At 30.0% G+C, this 20,296-nt stretch overlaps 1 protein-coding gene across 4 annotated transcripts in view; it reads left to right on the top strand.

Moving 5' to 3' along the window:
* milt (trafficking kinesin-binding protein milt) overlaps nt 1-20,296 on the top strand; it is an 87,202-nt gene that overhangs the window by 24,668 nt on the left and 42,238 nt on the right. For all 4 annotated transcript variants that reach the window (XM_088264435.1, XM_088264430.1, XM_088264436.1 and 1 more), the window contains 2 exons: nt 4,310-4,414; nt 5,525-5,629. In XM_088264435.1, the coding sequence (XP_088120561.1) occupies nt 4,310-4,414; nt 5,525-5,629 (210 nt within the window). The remainder of the gene's footprint in view (nt 1-4,309; nt 4,415-5,524; nt 5,630-20,296) is intronic.

Here is a 20,296-nt window from a genome sequence, read left to right as displayed (position 1 = left end):
TGTAAACTATGCCTGATTTCTATTCTGCATTGAATTATATCTACACGGGCGAAAGCTTTGGGTTATAAATCTTATTTTATAGATAACTGTTCACATGTTAAATGGCTAACGTACATAATGAAAATAGCATTCTAACACAACCTTATAAAATCTTGCCTGTTTATGCGCTGTATTATCTCTCGCTATTTGTTCCTACTATACATCAAATTTTATGATCCATAATCCATACGCCTCTTTAACTGTCTGTCTAACAATAGTCATTGTCTTTTTAGCTATGTCTCAGTGAAAATTATCTCTCTTTAAACGTAAAAGTGATATTCTGTTTGCTGATACTTTTATTTGTGCATCTGAAATTATAGTAATTAGTCAAATTATGAACCTTTTGATATTTACCTAAGACTTATTTCGATATTGTTACGATTCTCTAACTCTGAAAAGTATTCCAAATCAAACCCAAATCAGTATTCCTGCATCAATATTCATATAAAACTATACAAAATCTGATATTTTTAAAAGTAACTTTTTTTAATGAAAATTATATATGTATTATTTTCATTCAAAAAAGTTACTTTAAAAATAATATAAGTATATACGTATTATAGAAAATAATATAAAAATCTTTACCCGTTAATTAAATTAAAAATTCAAATCAAATTTTTAGTTATTCTTTAGCATCGCACGATGCATTGAAGAGATGGTGTTTTGGACCTTACACGTTTATCGTTTTTTTCATGAACTACCAATAATAATCTTTCTGTGATATTTATTATTCGGCTACTATTATAACCGAATAATATCTACTAATATTTTTTTTCGATCAACGCAATACCTTTGAAATCATTAAAAACCTGTTCCACAGCCTTTTTTCTTAGTTTCAGGACCAAAGAATGGTCATGAAGATTCCTGATTACTATGAATATAGATACAAATAACCTTCATTTAATAAAAAAAAACTAGTTCAGTTGAACGTTACTTGTAATTTATTCGTCCACATATAAATTGTTTTAGTAAGCATTACTTCAATCTGGTCAACTGCTCCTTTGTCCATATTTAATTAATATTCCTCCTTTATTATAATATTTATCGTTGTTTCTACTATAAAAAATAAAGGAGTTACCGTAATACACCATTTAGACAAAGTTTAATTTTTGATCGATTCGGTTCCTCCTTGAGAAAGGAAAAGTTTCTAAAGCGGCAGATGTTTTCAAATATTTTAAAATATCACCCAGCTTCAGTTATTTTGTGTAGCTAAAAAAAGTAATTGTGGTATGAAGTATTTTTCTCTCTCATTAGGCTACATAATTTACTTACAATGTTATTCAAAATAATTTTCGAATCCCATCAAGCTAGAAACTTTTGGATTTAACTGCGCATATTCTTGTATTCTCGTTTCTTTGGCGATTAAAGTAGTAAAATTATTACTACACATGCTACATAATGACTTACCTTGTTGTGTTATTTAATAAAAATGATGATTGGTTAGTACCTTTCTAGTCGCATCGTGACGACCATGTTAGCGTTATGAACTTTACGAGAACATTTGCTCTGGCATTATTTGCGGCCTAGAATAAGTTTTTTGTTTTGTATGTATTGGTTTTTATATAATTTAAACTTACATTATAAAATTAACAACCGCTATACCAAAACTCATTCGTTTCGAGGAACTCCGTACCCATTATCAGTTACACTAGTACGAGAACAGGTATACAATCCCGATTACCCTATCCGTTACTGCAATTTTTTTTTACCTAATTTTCTATTTCCTTTCCTATACAGCAATACTGTCCTTACCCTGAATACCTGCACTTTTGTTACCTGTATCTTCAAATATATTCCACTACTAAGTCCAAGATCTAGAGCACAAGACTGATCACCCTGCCTTCATATAATTTATGATCAAGTTATTACGATGATGTGCCCTGTTCACTATTGGGATACAGATAAGGGTTTTATAAAATATTTTAACATGTCGAAAATTTCGGAATATTTTTCTTCGGTTACCAATTGGAAAATGTTTTTGTCAGCATATGAAATGGATTAATAAATAAGTAATTTGGCATAGATATTCCAAGCGGGAGTTTATGGGAATCTAACGGGTATTTATATAATATAATATTAACCGGAGTATTTATTTATGGTCGTCATAAGATTTTTCAGGGATAATTTTACTGTTTTAACTATAAACTGGAAGCTGAAAAGCTTTGTGTGCATATATATGAATTTATTTCATCAAATAATATAATAATGCTCCGCAAATAACAAGCATATTTAAATGTTTATACATGTGGTGCCGTATGCAGAATTATACATAATAATTTACAAGTTTATTCGCCTGGATTACAATTCTCTCATTTTTTTGTTATCTCGGTGGGATTAATGTTGGTATTGCCAAATCTGCCTTATCGTGACAGTGATATAAGCCTTTTTATGCGCGTAACGAACCGGCGCTAGTTGATTTACTGAGCAAAGTTTTAGCATACATTTATTAATAATCTTCATCAGCCAACGAACTTTGAATACCCTTGTAAAATTGCCGTATTTGTTAGATAAATTAGATTATCTCCTATAAAACGTAGATGTAATCGTTATATTTCAAATATTTATTTTGTAACTTTTTAACACCGTCATATCGCATCCCTCCGTCAAGAATGGCATAAGTGTAAATGTGACAAATTGAGAAAAATGACATTGGAGATTTTAGTCACAGTTCTCAAATTAAAGATTGACAATACTGCTAACTTATGGCGGGTAAAATTAACAATATACATATTATACAGTATTGCCCAAAGAACTGACACATTTCATGTTACAGCGGTCGTGATGAAAGAGAAAAGAACATAGATAAATATGACGTTAGAGTGCCGTATACTCCGTTTGCAGTTATAATGAACTTTTTGATTACGGCAGTGTGGCACAGTGGACTACATTGCAATTCTATTAAATGTCATATTTAACTCAAAACACTATTTTTCTGACTTATGACACTCTCGACATACTAACATAGGTGGGTGCGATAAATCCGATTTGTAAACAGTGATTGAATTTAATTTTGAAATTATTTAATTCACAACAAAGGTGAATTGTATTACTTGTTTAGTAAAAATAAAATAGTAGCTTATTCTAAAGTCATATAGACAAAAACATCTACAGTAAATATGTAGCGTTTACTTTAATATTTTTTTATATAATTGTTTTTAGATTTCGATGTTTGAATGCGATACACAAATGCATTTTTATACACTTCGTTGCTTCTAGTATATTTCAATGTATATCGTCCTGGTATATCGTATTCGGTTTTTCTTGTTACGTAAATAATTTTTCTAACAATGAGCAGAAAATTAATTGTTTACTGTGATAACAATCCCATTCGTGTTTACAGTTTTCCATCTTTCTACAATTGCTTTTGTATATTTTTCTTCTCAGTGGTATTACTTATTACAGTTTATGCTAGCCTGAATATTATTTGTTGTGTGTAATCTTTAAAAAAAATCGTAGTATTGAATTAATATAGTATAAATTTATGAAATTTTAAACTTTATCTTTCACGTACGGAGTTAACGCTTCTGTGTTTTTCTCCATAGTCCATCTTGTTAACGTTATATCTAGCTCTGATATCCTTTTATGGTATTTATTAATTGAGTATTAGCTTTGTCGAATTACATGTGATTTAAATATTTAAAAAAAACACTTCTATATGACCACTTTTGAGTTTATATGTAAACACGAATAGTTTTCAGAATTTCAGATGCTCTTACTAACAGGCGAAAATACAAACTCTTTCATACAGTTTGTATTTTCACCTGTTAATGAGAATATCTTTAGTATAATTATCAAAACTAGTCGTTGTTAAAATCAAATAAAAAGTGTTAATTTTTTATGTTTTTAATTTATTTTCAAATCCTAGTTTTGGATTGTATAGAAATCCAGTTTTGAAAAATCTTTGAATTCACGAAACTAAAATAGTATCCACTAATGCGTAGCTGAAAATCTAAGTAATAAATACTCTGTCATGGATAGTTAATTTTCTAAATCCATTTGACCGTTCAAAGCACTAAATTTTCTTCTTCCATAACTTTCCCTTTTTTATCATTTGTTATTGCTCAAAATAATTATGGAATGATGTTCAAATTCTACATTCAGACTAAAATGGTGAAGTTTAGATTCCTGGATGAAAAAAAATCCACTTCAAAATAAAATATTTTCAATCGACTACAATAAGGTTTTTTGTGGATTATGACGGCATATTGTCCTTTTCACCTTGACGGTATCTTGCGTACTTTTAATTGATTTACTAATTCTTATTTTTCAGAGGTCTGCAGCGGTGGAGAATTACCCGAAGTAGAGATTATTAGTCTGCTGCACGAAAACATCCCAAAATACAAGCTTCGAGCAGACACGCTCACCGCATTCTCCGGTAAGTCTTACCTCTTCATCTCCAGTATGTATCTCAACTCTCCTCGGCCTAGGTTTGTTTAATTAATTACTGTCTACATCGTTATTCAAATCTGCTAAGATTTTACCAACAAAAAAATACTCGGTTTGTCCTCATTCATGACCATTTTTCTACTAGATACAATAATAAAATTTGATCACGCGCGTCTTTAAATGTAGCAAAACTCAGAAAAAAATGCTGGAAATTTACCAACTGACGCATTTTTTCCCATCTCTTCTTTAATGCCAGTTTCAAAACGCTTTATTTGTCAGTGGAAATTCTTCAACAATTTTAACATGTTATATTTTAGGTACTCTTTATTAAAGTTTTATAATCCTTTGCGAATATTTACAGAAGTAATAATTGTTACCGAAGATGAAATCTAAGATCGTATATAAACTAAAACTAGGATGAAAATTTTATGACTAAAAATTAACCATTTTTTTTTATAATCTGTACTTTAAGAGCAAGCAAATCTCTAATGGAATTCATTAAATTAGAGTTAACTTAATAATCGCTATTCTCTATTTAATCATATGTAAAATAATCATCTTCACATTTAACATTCTACAAAATACCGCTTTTTAGTTTTAAAAATTCAAATTCCAATTGCGTTAAAAAAGGAAAAAAAGCCTTGGTCAAAAAGATTTGAGTGCATAAAAAGCCATAAATAATAAGAAGCGGTTTGTAACTGACCATTCTTTACCTCTATTAATATATACATTTATAATAATAAATTGTTTATACATTTGGCGTTTAATTTGTAGAACTCCATTTTAATTAATATATTAAATGTTGAAATAAAACACTAATTTTTTAGTCTACGTAATTGTGTTTTATTGTTAAAAAACGCATAAAAATAATTTTGTGACAGTTGTTTCGCCTTGTTATGGCATTTTCAAACGTATGTATGTATTCAAACGAAGGTCGAATTTGTTTGACAAGGCGAAACAATTGCCACATTTTTTGTGTTTTTTTACAATAAAATACAATTTCTTAGACTCAAAAAAATCAGTGTTTGATTTCAACATTTAATATATAAAATAATAAATTGTGCTGATTGATTGATAACAATCCTTTTTCTATACACAGGGTACGAGAATCAAGATTGGTTTATTCCATCACCTGCGTTGAAAATAGACGACGCTGATCTTAAACTATCTCCCGATCAAATCAGGGAGACCCTTAATTACTTTAGTAAGTACCTTTATATTTTTATATCACACAAATTAAGTAATCAAATTAAGTAGTCAACGGATTAAATATGACATTCCAATTAGATAATTTGTTCATTGTAATGTATGAATATTTCGACCGTACGACACGAGATCGCGCCACTATCGACGCAGGTGAGTTTCTCAGGTGGCTTTAACAAAGGAGTTTATAGCGGAAATCTGCAGGTGTCGCTACAACCATCAAACGATACTTATTTTTGTTTTTAATATAAAATATTTTAACGAATTAAAAATTTTGATGCATTATAAATTACATATATTGTGTCGTAACAATGTCGTCGATGAATATTGAGAAAAAAATATGGTAATATGATTTAAATGTTTTCTTTTTCGATTACATTATCAAATGAGTTTGAACGGCGTAAACGTTATTCAGTAGAATTTCTATTTTGTTTTTTTTTTTCTGTCGTTGACGTAAATTCACAACATTTTGGGTATGTCCAAATCCTTGTTCACAAATTTAAGATCTTGCATACATCTAAATGTAGGGTGATAAAAGTTTTTTCAAACCAACCATAGATGGCTACCGTGAACCTAAACATCAAGCGTCAGGAGATTTATGAAATATGTATGAGTAAAAATTGAGAAGTGTGGTTGTCAATTATGGGTAGAATGGTGAATGTCTCACGCATGTTTCACGTAAGTGAACACTTAACAAGCCTATGACAGGCCATAAGCCCTGTAAATATACAGACTTTCATATTCTTCTTCATCTATGTTGAGATCTCAAAATGTAATTTAGTAAATACATACTTTTATAAGGTCCAAAATGGTACCAGCCTTAAAAGTTTGTTCAACTATTTTTCTTCTAACTACGAATGAATGGTAATTTTATTATGCTCTCAAATAATTTACATACGCTGTAATCTATGTATGATGTATCTTTATTTCTTCTCAATCGTGTATTACTGTTTTTTTACGTATTTCGATTTTTTCTTCTTCGCCATGATTTCAATAAAAATCTCGTAAAAACATCGTATGGACACCAGTCTGATGATGTCGATTACGACGAAACCCGTTTGCTGGTCAAATAGAATTCATGTGAAAAAAACTAAATATTTGTTATTTTATTCTCGTATATAAGTCATTAATATGTCAAAACAAAACAAATATTTTTCTTGGCTTAGATTTGAATTTAATTTGTAGTTGTTTTTCGACCGTTAAAGTAGCATCGACTATGTTTTACTGACTGTTGATAGATAGGATGCAGTTTAGAACAGTTTAAGCTTAGATTTTACGTGTTCCGGCAGTTCGAAAAGCTTTATGGCTTCAAAGCTTTTTCGTTCTTAAATTTGAACTACCTTTAAGTCCCAAAAGAAATAAATATGTTGTAATCGTTAATCAAGATGTCACTAATTAATGTGGGTTTAATTACCCATCACGATATCTCCCGAAATCCTATTTTTAGGATTAAACTTAACTTTAATCTCCACTTTACATTGCGAAACTGGGTTAAACGCGCTATTTTCGGTTTACTAAGCTCCTAAGATATTTTGGTGTGTTTTATTACGAGGGCTCTTGGCAAACGTAAAAAACATTAATTCCATTTTATAGTAGAAATGACTGCATCTTATAGTTCTACAAAAAAATTGTAAAAAAATCGAGCGCTAGTGAATTCTTTGAATATCAATTTTTATAAATGCATTTTAATTTATATTGATGTATTATGTAACATTTTAACATTTCTATGGTGAATCTTTTGAAAGTTAAAGATATGCTTTATTACGAAAATCATTTAATCAAACCAGGGTTGTCCAAAGCACGGCCCGCGGTTTATATTTGTGCGGCCCACGATGTGTTTTTGATATACCGCAAATAAGAAAATACCGCAACGCTGACATCCCTGTATTTTTTCTTTAAAGTTAAAATTGATCTAAGTTAGTATTTTTTTCTGTGATCCTCAAATCTATTTAGTTGTTTAGATTGGTTGTTTAGTTGTTTAGTTTCTGGTTTGGACAGCCCTGAATTAAACCAATGGATTAATATTAATCACCGTATCGCGTACTTATTTTTTAGTGTCATTTTTTAATTAATTATTATAATATCCCCATAATTACTCTTAATTGTAGATATTTAATGATGATCTTGTTTTGCAGTTTTTTTAAAGAATATAGATTACGATCTACTGTATCAAAAAGAAAGGAATGCATATTTTAATGTAATTTTTTTTTTCATCTAATAAACTTTCTAAAAATTATTGTGGTAATTTACAAAATATTAACAAGATAATTAGTATGTATAAATCGTTCCTTTTTATTAAAAATTCAAGGATTTTTCCTTCTATCCTTTTTAAATGTTGTGTTATAAAATTACGATAATGTCTTGATAACTTAAACTTTGTTGGGTAATACTTATATCCAAAATAAAACACGGTTTGTTGGATTGAATTCTGCATTTATTTATGTATATGTTAATACGTGACGCGTCTTCGTCTTCTTGGGACATTATCAAACACAGAATCAAATCAAATCAATCAGTGTTTGATAATGTCCTAAGAAGATGAAACGCGTCACGTATTAACATATACATAAATAAATGTAGAATTCTATCCAACAAACCGTGTTTTATTTTGGATATATTACCCAACGATTCAATATGGAATTCTACCAACTGTCTGCAGTTCCAAAAATAACTTAAACTTTGCTTATATATGGTAATCAACAAATATTATTGTTTTTTCTTAGGGTATTTTAACTTTCTTACAAAATGGATTTAGAACCGGTATTGCATAGGTACGCTTTTAATTTGTACAGTAGATATTTTTAACGTTGCTTCCGGACGTTTATTTCTAACAACTTTAGAATTGTTGTTGTTGCGATCCAACGTTGCCAGGAGGCTAATGTTATGGAATAAATGTTTAATTGTTATTTGATTTTAACCTAATAAAAGTCAAATGTATCTACACTGCCTATAGTAGTAAACTCAGTTGAAATCTAAATCCTAGTCGTTGATAAATATCTCTAATGTCGTACCCATATTTTGTTTTAGAAATAAAATATGTGTTTGGAACAGTAAATTATTACGTACCTATACGGTTAAAAATAAGCGTCATTCGGATTGCTTATACCAATTTTAAATAAAGCCTTTTTTAAAAAATTATTTAGTGAAATGGATGAATTTCAATTGTTTTAGATGACGATTCGTTTAAGTTCAGATGTCTTGTTTCAAATTAATTTCAGATTTGTAAAATGAAAAATACGATCCAAAATATTGAGCATTAAGAAATCATTATTCTGCTATCCAAAGTAAACACCGTTGAACGTAAACTTTTGTTTAAAGGTCTGTTTTGTGTATTTTTCTTCGGACATTAAATTTAATTACGCTCTGTCTACTCACAGCTATGACCATTGCTTTGTCTCGAACGGTCCATACAACTTTGGAAAGCTTGGGAAAAAAAATTAACGTACTTTCATCATTTCGTATGTGAAGAATACTTTTAAAGATCTTAATGACGCATATGAATAAGAAAAAGAATGTCGCCAAAGTCGTTTTTAGGGTATATGAAATTATGTATAATCTTCTCGTATTTGCAAAAAAAAATCGATAAAGCTTTTTTAATGATTTAAAAAAATAAAACATCATTCTTATATTTTATTTATTTGTTTTCATTTTATCGTTCATTGATACATGATAGATTAATATAAAAAATAATCATTATAAAATAATCTGATAACGAACTTAGCAAAACAATACACTGATAAAAAAGAAGATTAAATTTCATGAAATTAGGGATGGGCATGGAAATAGGAAAAGAAAAATTTGTGAAAATTTAGTATTTCCTTAGCAATTTTTAAAGCTCTCTCTAGTCTCAACCTGAGAAAAAATAGATATGCCAACAGAATCATGAAAATAAATACTTATCCCTTAAACATTTGAATTTGGTTCTTTTGTCTCACAGTTCAACTAGCTGGGAATTCACGATGGAAAAACCGTATTACAAAAGTTTTATTGTTTATGCCAGTATTCTTCAGAGGGCAAATTCACTGTTTTCTCTGTTATTTGAAAAACTAGTACATTTATAATAGATTTATATTATCCACTGACACTTCGTGATGGAATTGCATTTTTAATTTATTATTAGATTAAAACCAATATTTTTAGCTTTTCCACTTTATTTTTATTTGACCAGCGACTGGGTTTCGTCGTTACCGACATCATCAGACATGTCGGTAACGACAAAACCCGGTCGCTGGTCAAATAAAAATAAAGTGGAAAAGCTAAAAATATTGGTTTTAATCTAATAATATATTAAAAATGCAATTCCATCACGAAGTGTCAGTGGATAATATAAAACTTATCCCTTATATCATACCAATGGGCACAGTTATCAGATTTTATTTTCTTTCAATACATAGACGCTGTAAAACGTCGTGAATAGTCAGCTGCAAGAAATGTCATTTACAAAGGACATAATAAACCCTATGAATGCTACTTTCCATGTAATATATATATATATATATACCTTCATATTTTATGAATGAGTCACATTTTACAATTATTGTAAAAAACAAATTAATTATCAAGTTTATATGACAATTATAGACGTTAATTGATAATGTTATTTTTTATGTGACCTCTTTGTTCTCAATATTTATGAATACGCTCCATCACTATTACAAAACCAATTAATCAATATTTAAGCAAAAATAATTGAACGCAGATTTTTTTTCTGTTTTACGTGAGAAAATGTAAAATTCTTATCAATTCATTGTTTTCTTTAGTACTTAATCGCCCCCCACCCCGCGCCTCTAATCGATTGGAAGGCTATTTATAATTATATTTTCAAACCGATCAATTCAGTTACATCAATAATGCACACTTTATCTGCTTAAACAGGTCTCTGATTTTAGTAAATATTTAAATATCTTTATTCTCCAGACGAACCTTTGTAAGTCCTTAGGTTAAGTCCTAAGGTTTCCGGTTAAGGCAAATAAATAAGAATTTTGTAAGAGTTTTAAAGTAGGGAAGATCACTTAGCCCTGCTTTCAGCCTGACTATTTGTTATTAAGCAATACGCGCCAAAGAAGCTGGCAAAATGCTTAAATTGTTTCTGACGAAACTAACAACATACCGATATTATGACAGGAACAATCATATTGTAGAAAGTTCATAAAAACTTGCCAAAGCTTACATGGATGATAGAGGTGGCTTTTTGCCAAATAATGTTTCACGCCTAAAAAATGAACTGTAATAACGTCAAAAACGATACCCATCACAATTTTTAAGTATTTATTTTTATTATTCCACGTATTTTTTAAAAAGGATTATATTCTTATGTAAGATCACAAAATTTATGCTACTGATATTAATTTATTGAGGATATAAACTTATTGTTATAATTTTAAATAATTTTATACGGTTGTCCAACACATGTTTCATAATAATGTGAAAATGTATATATTTATGTTTTAAAATCGTTTTTTGCAGATAATAAGTAATTATTGTATTATTTTCTTTTGACCGAACTGAAATCTGTATACAAATTAATTACACTATTTTATCAATACTTTACATATATTACTTTTTGATTTGGACACACTCAAAATGTTGTAAACTTTACATATATTTATGATAATTTTATTTGGTTAATTCCTTCTCTTTTGTATTTTTCGCGAGACATTATATAAAGTTAAAATTGAAATTTCCGCATTTAGTTTCGATACATGTTTCGCGGGGTACATTCAATATAAATTAAGTAAACCAGAGGATACGAGTATATTTTGTAAAAGACAAATTTTCTGAACATTGAAGTCCTCGGTGACATTCTGAAATATATCGTTTATTTTTAAAATTTTCTTAAGCTATGTGCAGGAACTATTTCAGTTGCTTAAATCATCGCTTTTTTCACTGTACACGTACCAAAACAAATCATTTGGTTTGACGTCAAATGAAATTTCTACGTTTCGGTTTTTTTTTCAGTTTCAGTGCTATTTCACATAAATTATTTTCAATTCCTTTTAATTTTACTTATACAGTTATTAAAACATTTTCGTTTTGTATACAATGTATGCGTGGATGGAACTTTATTAAATTATTTTAAATAAGTACTTAGAGCGCTCTTAAAGCGAAAACGGCGCTATATAAATTATAAATATAAAGTTGACTTGTTTTCGGTAATAAATAAATGTATACTTTTTTCAACAACTGTACTTTTTCATTTTCATTATATTTTGACAATGCGGATCGACGACCAGTTTCAAAATGCCAAAGTCATTCAAAGTCAAACTCCAGAAGTTATGTAAAAGTTATCTACAATACGTAGATAAAGCGTACTGTTTCCGTTGTAATTTCAGCCCTGGGGTGAAATTACAGTGAATCGTTAACAAGTTTACTACGTAGTTTTTCTTATTATTTATTTTTTAAACAATCAATACAAGTTTGCTTATACGATTCGTTTAACTTAAGTAGAGTTCTGAAAGAAATGTATTCTATTTATTTTAATGTATTATATTCCAACCATTTGTAAAAAAATCCGTGTTGTTTTATCCTCGCCCTACCAATAATAGCATGAAATTCATATTATATAAGATTTCAATCTGGTTGATACTATTCTAACGCTTTACTTTAAACGATTTTCATAAGCATTGTTCCATTAATAACTTCAAAATTAAATTTACTGAACATACTTCAATGAACATATAATTGGAGTGTAATAATTTTTTTACCGACCGATTGTAAAATTATGCTGGTAGCAAGTAGCAATGTGGTTGGTTTGTGTATATTTTATTTATTTTACAAAGGGGAATACTGAATATTGAAAGATTGTTACAATCTGAATACAAACATTCAGTACAAAAGAAGGTTGGGAGATATGAAAATTAAATCCTCGATCATTTGAACATAAGTCTTTCTAAAGTGCATTTTGCAAGAATCCGCGATGCCAGTTTCGCCGTCGAACGTCTACTCAACTAAGCCACGGCGCCCGTTGTGTATTTATGTAACGGATATTATACACTGATGAATAAATTGCTGTGAATAAGTCAAATAATAGAACTACGTGAATATAATGGATTTTCAGTGTTATATTCATTTTCTTTACCTGATATACTTTTTTGCATCTGGGAAAAACGCGATAGGAAGCGAATTATTCTTACGATACGGCGCCTATAGAATCTTGTGGCATAGCGTTATAATCCGTTAAAGTAAACCATTTTATTATAATATAGGTTTGTGTGTATGTGTGTCTAATCTTACAACCGTGGAAATAATATTTTCTTATTGATAGATGTTAGCTCTAGATATCTTTTTCTCAATTTTGTTTATAAACCTTGAGTTCGGCCTTCGGGAAAACAATGTGGCAATGCAATCAATTCGCAATTCATGTGGTCTAATTTATATCAGATTTTATTTACGTTTATGCATTTATCATTAAGTCTCTGGGATTATAGATATGATTTTAAGGTTACTTTGACTTAATAAAGTTTAATAATTATGTATTAGTATTTACTATAATGTAAATGTTAAATAAAAAATTAGATCAATTTATTTTTTGAAAATTATTTTACTGGATTCTACATCCAACCTCCTTTTTATATTAAAAATTTAGAATAATTTACGCGATAATTTTTTAACTCCATTGACCACACACTATATTTTCTATTGAACTCCGTTGTTCTACAATTTTATTTAAAATGTGTTTTTTTAAGCCCTGTAGAATATGTTAAATTTTTTGTTAGTAATAGTGGTATTTAACGTTCACCGTATTCTTTAACAAGTTGTGTTAATTTGTAATAATAATATTTGTTTTATTATTGACATAAATAATTTTTTTCTTACTATTTTTGTAGGCCTAAGCGGTCCGTTATTAAAAATAGAAGGTGAAGAAAAGTGGGTTCGATCTCAGGAATTCTGAATCGATCCACTCTGATTCATTCTGAGGACCACGATCCAATTTTCTTACTGCCGTATGTTTAAACAAAATGTTGTCATATTTTTAATCGAATGCGGCGATTTTATTCCAAAGCGAGAATCGTTGCGTTGCACGGTATCTCTACATTATACTTCATTCATGTTTTTTTGTGTACAAATATTTTCACACGTAATTTTCTATCGTTTGTTCACTTCCACGCGGATGTTGTTTTCCGATGTTTTGTTGGATAGGAATTTTCTCGCTCACGAGAATCTCTATGCACATACTCTTGCGCAAAAAAACAGTATGGTTAGATCATTCACGCATTAAAACAACGCGAAAATAGAAATGATGTTCTCGGGGGAAAAATACTCTTTCGACGATATTTGGTCACGGTGAACGGAGAAAGTAGACAGTTTTCTTTGTTTGGGGTTTTTTATTATGATTATTTATTGTGATATTCCTTGGTCCCTGTGGAACGTTATATATGAGATTGTTATCTAACAAGAGGTGTCAGTAATTTTGCATTCGTAGCAAATCCATAATGTCAATGTCAGCATGTTGAAATTCTAGATTTTATTAATTTTTTTCTTATAAATCTCTTCTCTATGACTGTAAATATACCCACTTCTAAATTGTACACTATCAGTTAATTATTAGCTTAGTAGGTATTGTACCATGTAAATGGTAGGTAAGATAACGAAAGGATGGCCGCGGAAAAATAACGAGTAAAAACCGAATAGAACTACTTCCTTTGACTTTAGGTTCGCACATACTTCTAAATTTATCCCTTCTTTGCTAAGTATTAATCGATATAAACGATGAATACTAAAGCGACATTAAGTTTTATTAGATGTTCCAAAAAAGACGAAGCATCTTTATATACGAAGGCAATATTTGTCCATTTCAACAACGTTATATCATTGGTGACACTTCAGTTTAATATCTTTCCGCCTATAATAATATAAGAATAAATATATATTTACTAACCTACACGCGCTTACCTTGTGTACGCCGGTAAACACCTCTCTCGCGTACATTTTTTTTATCGAAACGCATATTCCATCAAGCGATAAACTATTTTTTACGCTTGTCCTAAATTCGAATTATCATTTTTACAATTATGTTTTTTTTTTTATTATCATAAATTATCACCCAGACATCCATTACCTTATTGTCATTTCTTTAATCTACAGCTCAATGGAAAAATACTCAAGAATCTATTTAACTTTATTATCTTTTTTTAAAATTCCTTAAAAAAAGGGTTGTAAAAATTATATTAAGCGTATAAATCAGGTAAACACTATTAGGAGGGCTAATAATATAATATCGATAATAATTACCTCTTCTAATTTGGCTTAGTGATACTTAAATATAACAGACTAGCTAGAACTAAATGTTTATTATAAGTGATTTAATTTCTGCCGTAGTTTTCATAAATGTCTTTTTCCTTCTTCGCTACTCACGTTTTTTTTTCAAGTATCGATTGTTTACCACCCGTTAATATTACATTGGAAATACACATTTCGGGTAAGTGATGTTGTTACCAGTCAGTGGTAGTTTAATAGGACACTCAATTTGGAGCGATAACTTATTCACAGACTGCTCCAGTTTCATCGTACCAGTTCCTGGGCTGCTCAATAGATCTGGGTCACTGCGGGTGCGGGTGCTTCTGCAACCCCCGTTTTCATTTAACTGTCCAAGATGCTCTGCTTTTCCAAGAAAAGAGTCCTTGAATCCAATTTTTTAAAGAAAAACAAAAACGTTAATCTTCTGTTTTAAGATAATGCTTATAAAAAGCTCTTTTCACTGCGATAAATTATGTATATTTTTCGCTTATTTATCGTTTCATTTTCTTGCTTAATGATCTCTTCTCCTTCGCATAAAGTATTGCAAGTTCTTTTACACTACTATTTCTCTAACAAAATCATCATACATTAAAAAAATATATTTTAAAGATTCATATCGCTATCCTGTGAATGATATTATTTGATTTATTGTTCTTATGTGTCACATTTAATACAATCATGTTTTAGTGCGATACACGATTATTTTGATTTCAATATTTATTTACGTAGTTTAACGAACAATTTCTGTTATATTTTAGGGACATGTAATATATAAAATTATTAATATTAATTATTTTATGAGAGTTATAATTTAAATTATATCGGTTGCCAATTATGGTTAGTAGTAGGTACCTGAAAGCTCTTTGTAGAAAATAATTTCTCTACTTTCGACATTGGATTTTAGGTGAGGTCAATTATCCACGAGTATGACCATATGCCATTACGTTAGAATATTATAAAACCTATACCTACCACTGTATGTATTCACTTTGCTCGGCTTTCGTACATGCAAAATAATTTATTAAAGTTTAACGACGATCGGTCTCTTCGTACTTACCGGCGGCGCACCTTCAATCGTAAATATTTATACTGTTACGTATAAACCCTTTACGAAATTACTTTATATGGGAACGTATAATAGATATTTGGTAAATTCAGGCACTGTGAAGCTTTGGTTCCTTTATTATTGTATTCCTCGAAGAGTAAAAATCAATGTGGAGAAGAGAATTTCCGCGTAGTTCGAAATTAATATTTTCTCTCTTAAAATATAGCATTATCTTAGTCACAGATAAATATTGTGACCTCTTACTGACCTTAGATGTCAAACCACGCCTTAGTGCTTTATATCATATAGTTTAAAAGTGTACCATGTCAGGATTAATATAAGTTAAGATTTAAATGAGGACACTTCCTTTGAATCAATGACATACAATCAATACGCCTTAATGTATTCAACAATCAAATTAACACCGTGTCGATCCGATGTGGTGGTGCCCTATGTACCATTGGGTTCGGATAGGGTATCAGAGAGAGATTTTCGATCTGGTCTAAAACATGTATGTGATAGTTCCTGCACTACCACATAAAATACAATTAGCTGATATTTAAATAACACATGAATGATTCAATATTAATTATTTTTTCAACTTTACTTAATCATATTTGGTATCATTATTAAAATATTTGAAAAAAAAACGTTACTGTGGTTGTCATTTCTTCTTTGTCTTCTCTTGTTTCATTGTATTGTATATATTTATTCATTTATCAATATTTTTTCTCTTATAGAAGTGCACGTATTTGGAATGACATTAATATTAAGTATATACTTAGGTGCTATTTTTTCCTTCACAAAATTTGAGTATGTCCAAATACTTGTTCACAAATCTAGGTTTCTCCACTTTATTATTTAGTGGAGAAACCTAGATTTGTGAACAAGTATTTGGACATATTTAACATTTTTATATAGGAATTATTTAACATTTTTGACATCTCAACATAAATGAAGAAGAATATAGAAGTGAATATTGAATATCATCTATGTTGAGATATCAAAAATGTTTTTTCTCCGTTTATGATCAAATATGTGCAAATGTTATTAATTCGTTCTGCATTGCTTAAACAGTTTCGCATTGAACTTTTTACGCGTCGTTGTGAAGGTCTGACACGCCAGGAACTAATCATTGGATCCATTTTTTAATAACTCACAAGTCACGGTCACCGTTGTTATTCACTCATTTTGAGACACCTTATACATCTATTTGCACATTACAGTCCTTGGAATTGCAATTGAAATATGTATTTTTTAAATTCATTTTTGCTTTCGTGGATTTTTTATATTTTTTCCGACGTTTCTTGCATCGTATTTGCATTTATCTTTAAAAAACAAGTTTGCTGATATTATCAATAGTTTAAATAGATTTTTAAAAGTTTTATTAAAATAATATAAATCTGTTTTAAAAAAAAAAAGTTACCGTGTAATTTTAAAAAAATATTATTACACATATACTTATATATAATAGGTACTACACATGTATCTACGTAAAAATATAATATTTTAAATATACATATGTACATTCTATTTCAATTCATGTGTAAAACCTGGTTGTGGGAAAACCGATCCTATTTTTAAACAAATAATTCCTTCATTTAGCACTAAAATCACAGAAACCACATCAGGAAAATGTATTTCGTCTTCGTTTTAACACTTTGTTATGTTATGCTAAGGGTTGATCATACGATTTTATTAACAGTTTGTAACCGCGCTGTTTTCATCATTCGTATTTTATTAAAATTATGTATTTTTTTTCTTCTTAAAATTTATTTTCAATCTTTTTGCATATGAACTTTATCTTCTGATACTTCATTTTCTATTATATTTATACTTGAGTTCGCTTTCCGCTCGGTTAGCCGAAGTGCAGTGGTACTTTTTATTTGGGAAATGTGGTCCATCAAATGAACTCGTTCCGCGCATTCATCGCAGTTACGACTAGGTACAGCTCCGGAGATGCATGCTCGATTTCGTGCTTGCTACAGCGCTACAGGCGATTTGATATTTCAAGAAAATGTTATTTTCATCAGCAAGCGTGATAAATCGATAAAGATAACTTGTGTATTGTGTAGTCTGACATTTACCATAGATTTTAATAATGGTTCTGGGCTACAGGTTCACGCTTCTAAGATGGTTAACTATCGGTTCAAAATTTTCGGTATTTATTTTTACTTCATATTTAAATTACATATGTAATTAATCATTTTTTATTTATATGTCCCTCTCGGTAGTTTAGTAGTTAGCGTTTGGCTACCGCGCTGGAGGTCCCGGGTTTGATTCTAAGATGAGCCAAATCATATATACGTGATTTCTCACTGTAACATTAATAACCTTCCAATCAAGGGTGATCCCTTGATTGGTAGGTAAAGCGCAACACTGATCACATTGGTTTAACGTAATTTACGAGCGTGGATCCGACGCAGTGCCACATGCACCATTGGGCCTGAATAATATAATATTGTTTAGCTTTTTGTCAGTTATTTTTTAATTATTATCATGGTACACGGCACGTTTTATCAGCAATGATAATTACAAAGGCTATGTATTGTTTTGTTAATGTTTATCTGGAAACTTTTATCCACGTGATTAATATCGCTTCAATTTTGATAAATTTACGTAACACTGATTCATTTGGAGAAATTAAAGCGTTAATCATTGCAACGATGTTTTTTTTGCAAAATGATTGAAATTGATTCGATGTTTCTATGCAAAACGTCCGCAAAGCACGGTGAGTAGTCTCGAGACGAGTCAATTCATACCCGCTCATAAATTATAATACTGATTGAAATAGAGCGCATTGATCCAATTTGCCAGGCAGATCGGTGTCGATTATTTCAGGCAGAACATTTAATTCAAATGGTGCACCGACTACTCTCCAACCACCTGAACACTCCGGCTAAATCTATTCCGTTTGTGCATCACGTTTCTAGTATTCAAATTCCATTACACCATTTGAGAAATGCTTTTACCCGTGCACTTGTATTTATCGTTGTTCCTCTGTTACGAAACATTGTAAAGCAGTGAATTATCTTTTGGACGAAGTAATACCTACTGTTTATGTACTTTGTTTGATCAGCTGTCACTTACATTTTCTTAGCGCCTTATAAATAAAAAAAAGCGGCCTAAATTTGTATGATAATATTATCATTATTCGTTCAACCTCTATACGCCATATTTTCCTTTTATATCATTTTGAATATTTTTACATATTTTTACGGAATTTACAGATTTCTTGAGTAATCAGTAATATAATAGGAGCTCTCGTTTGTGTTGAGGAACACTGACTTCAATGTGTTTTTATCTCAACCATTGTGAAATATCGAACCGACCTTTCTTTTAGAATACTTCGTATATGAAACCGAGGTCGAGCGCAACTTCTGTTCGGCTCTCTTCACGATATCCTAGCTCGTGGCTAACGTCGGTAGAAATTCCCACGAACTGTATTGTTTTATGATATACCTACCATGTTTTGCATGGTGATAAAACACATGCCGTGTTATAAATGTGCAAATTCGATATCTTTTTTATCATCACACTCGATGCGGTTAATTAAACACTTACTGAAAATGAACAGTTTTCTCTTTCGCTTGAGTAATACGTCAATGTAATACTCATCAAAATTGATCGTCGATAAGGCATCGTCCATGTATTGTTTTATCAACTATTTTAATATAGAAAAAATCAAATGTCATTTCTTGGTAGAACTGCATTTTATACAAAAAATATCATTATCAATTGAAACATGATTAAATTGATAACCAATATATATTTGTTATATTATAGGTAATAGGTATTTTGGTGTTCAAATATTTTAGGAAATGAAATATAAGGAAAGTATATATATTTATATATGTATAACAACATTGCAGAAGAAAAGGTTTTAACGTTTAAACATAAAAAAAATTTAAAAATTGTATTGTTTGATGATTTATGACACTTAATGTGTATATTTAGTAGTTTTTTTTTCTAATAGTTATCACCCGACATGCTTCTTTGACCGAAGAAGAGCACGTAGTTCTGCTGATTTTTATCATCTATCTCTCTTAGACGTTAATAATATTTTCTCCCGATAGACCTAGTTAATGATGTTTGACGGTCAAATGGTAGAACGAAAACAAACCATAAACTTCCTTCGTTAACTTATGTCGCTTTATCGTTTTGTTCCTTACGTGAAAAACACGCGCCCTTGTTCCGTATTTGGGAAAACCCTGTAAACTTACTTAAATCGTAAATAATATAATTGTTTTTATACAAATGTTTTTCTTCTTTCAATTTCAACTATATGCGCTCTGAACATACGCTAAGACCCTTTTGATTTAAAGCTTCGTTTTGCTTGCATGAAACCTTTTGTCCTGGTACTAAGGATTTAGCACACCCCACACG

This window comes from Brachycentrus maculatus, unplaced genomic scaffold, assembly GCF_059751285.1.
Source record: "Brachycentrus maculatus isolate JH-2025_06_01 unplaced genomic scaffold, ASM5975128v1 h1tg000227l, whole genome shotgun sequence".
NCBI classification, from domain to species: domain Eukaryota; kingdom Metazoa; phylum Arthropoda; class Insecta; order Trichoptera; family Brachycentridae; genus Brachycentrus; species Brachycentrus maculatus.
The sequence above is the reverse complement of the archived record's forward strand: the minus strand, read 5'-3'. Positions and strand labels throughout refer to the sequence as shown.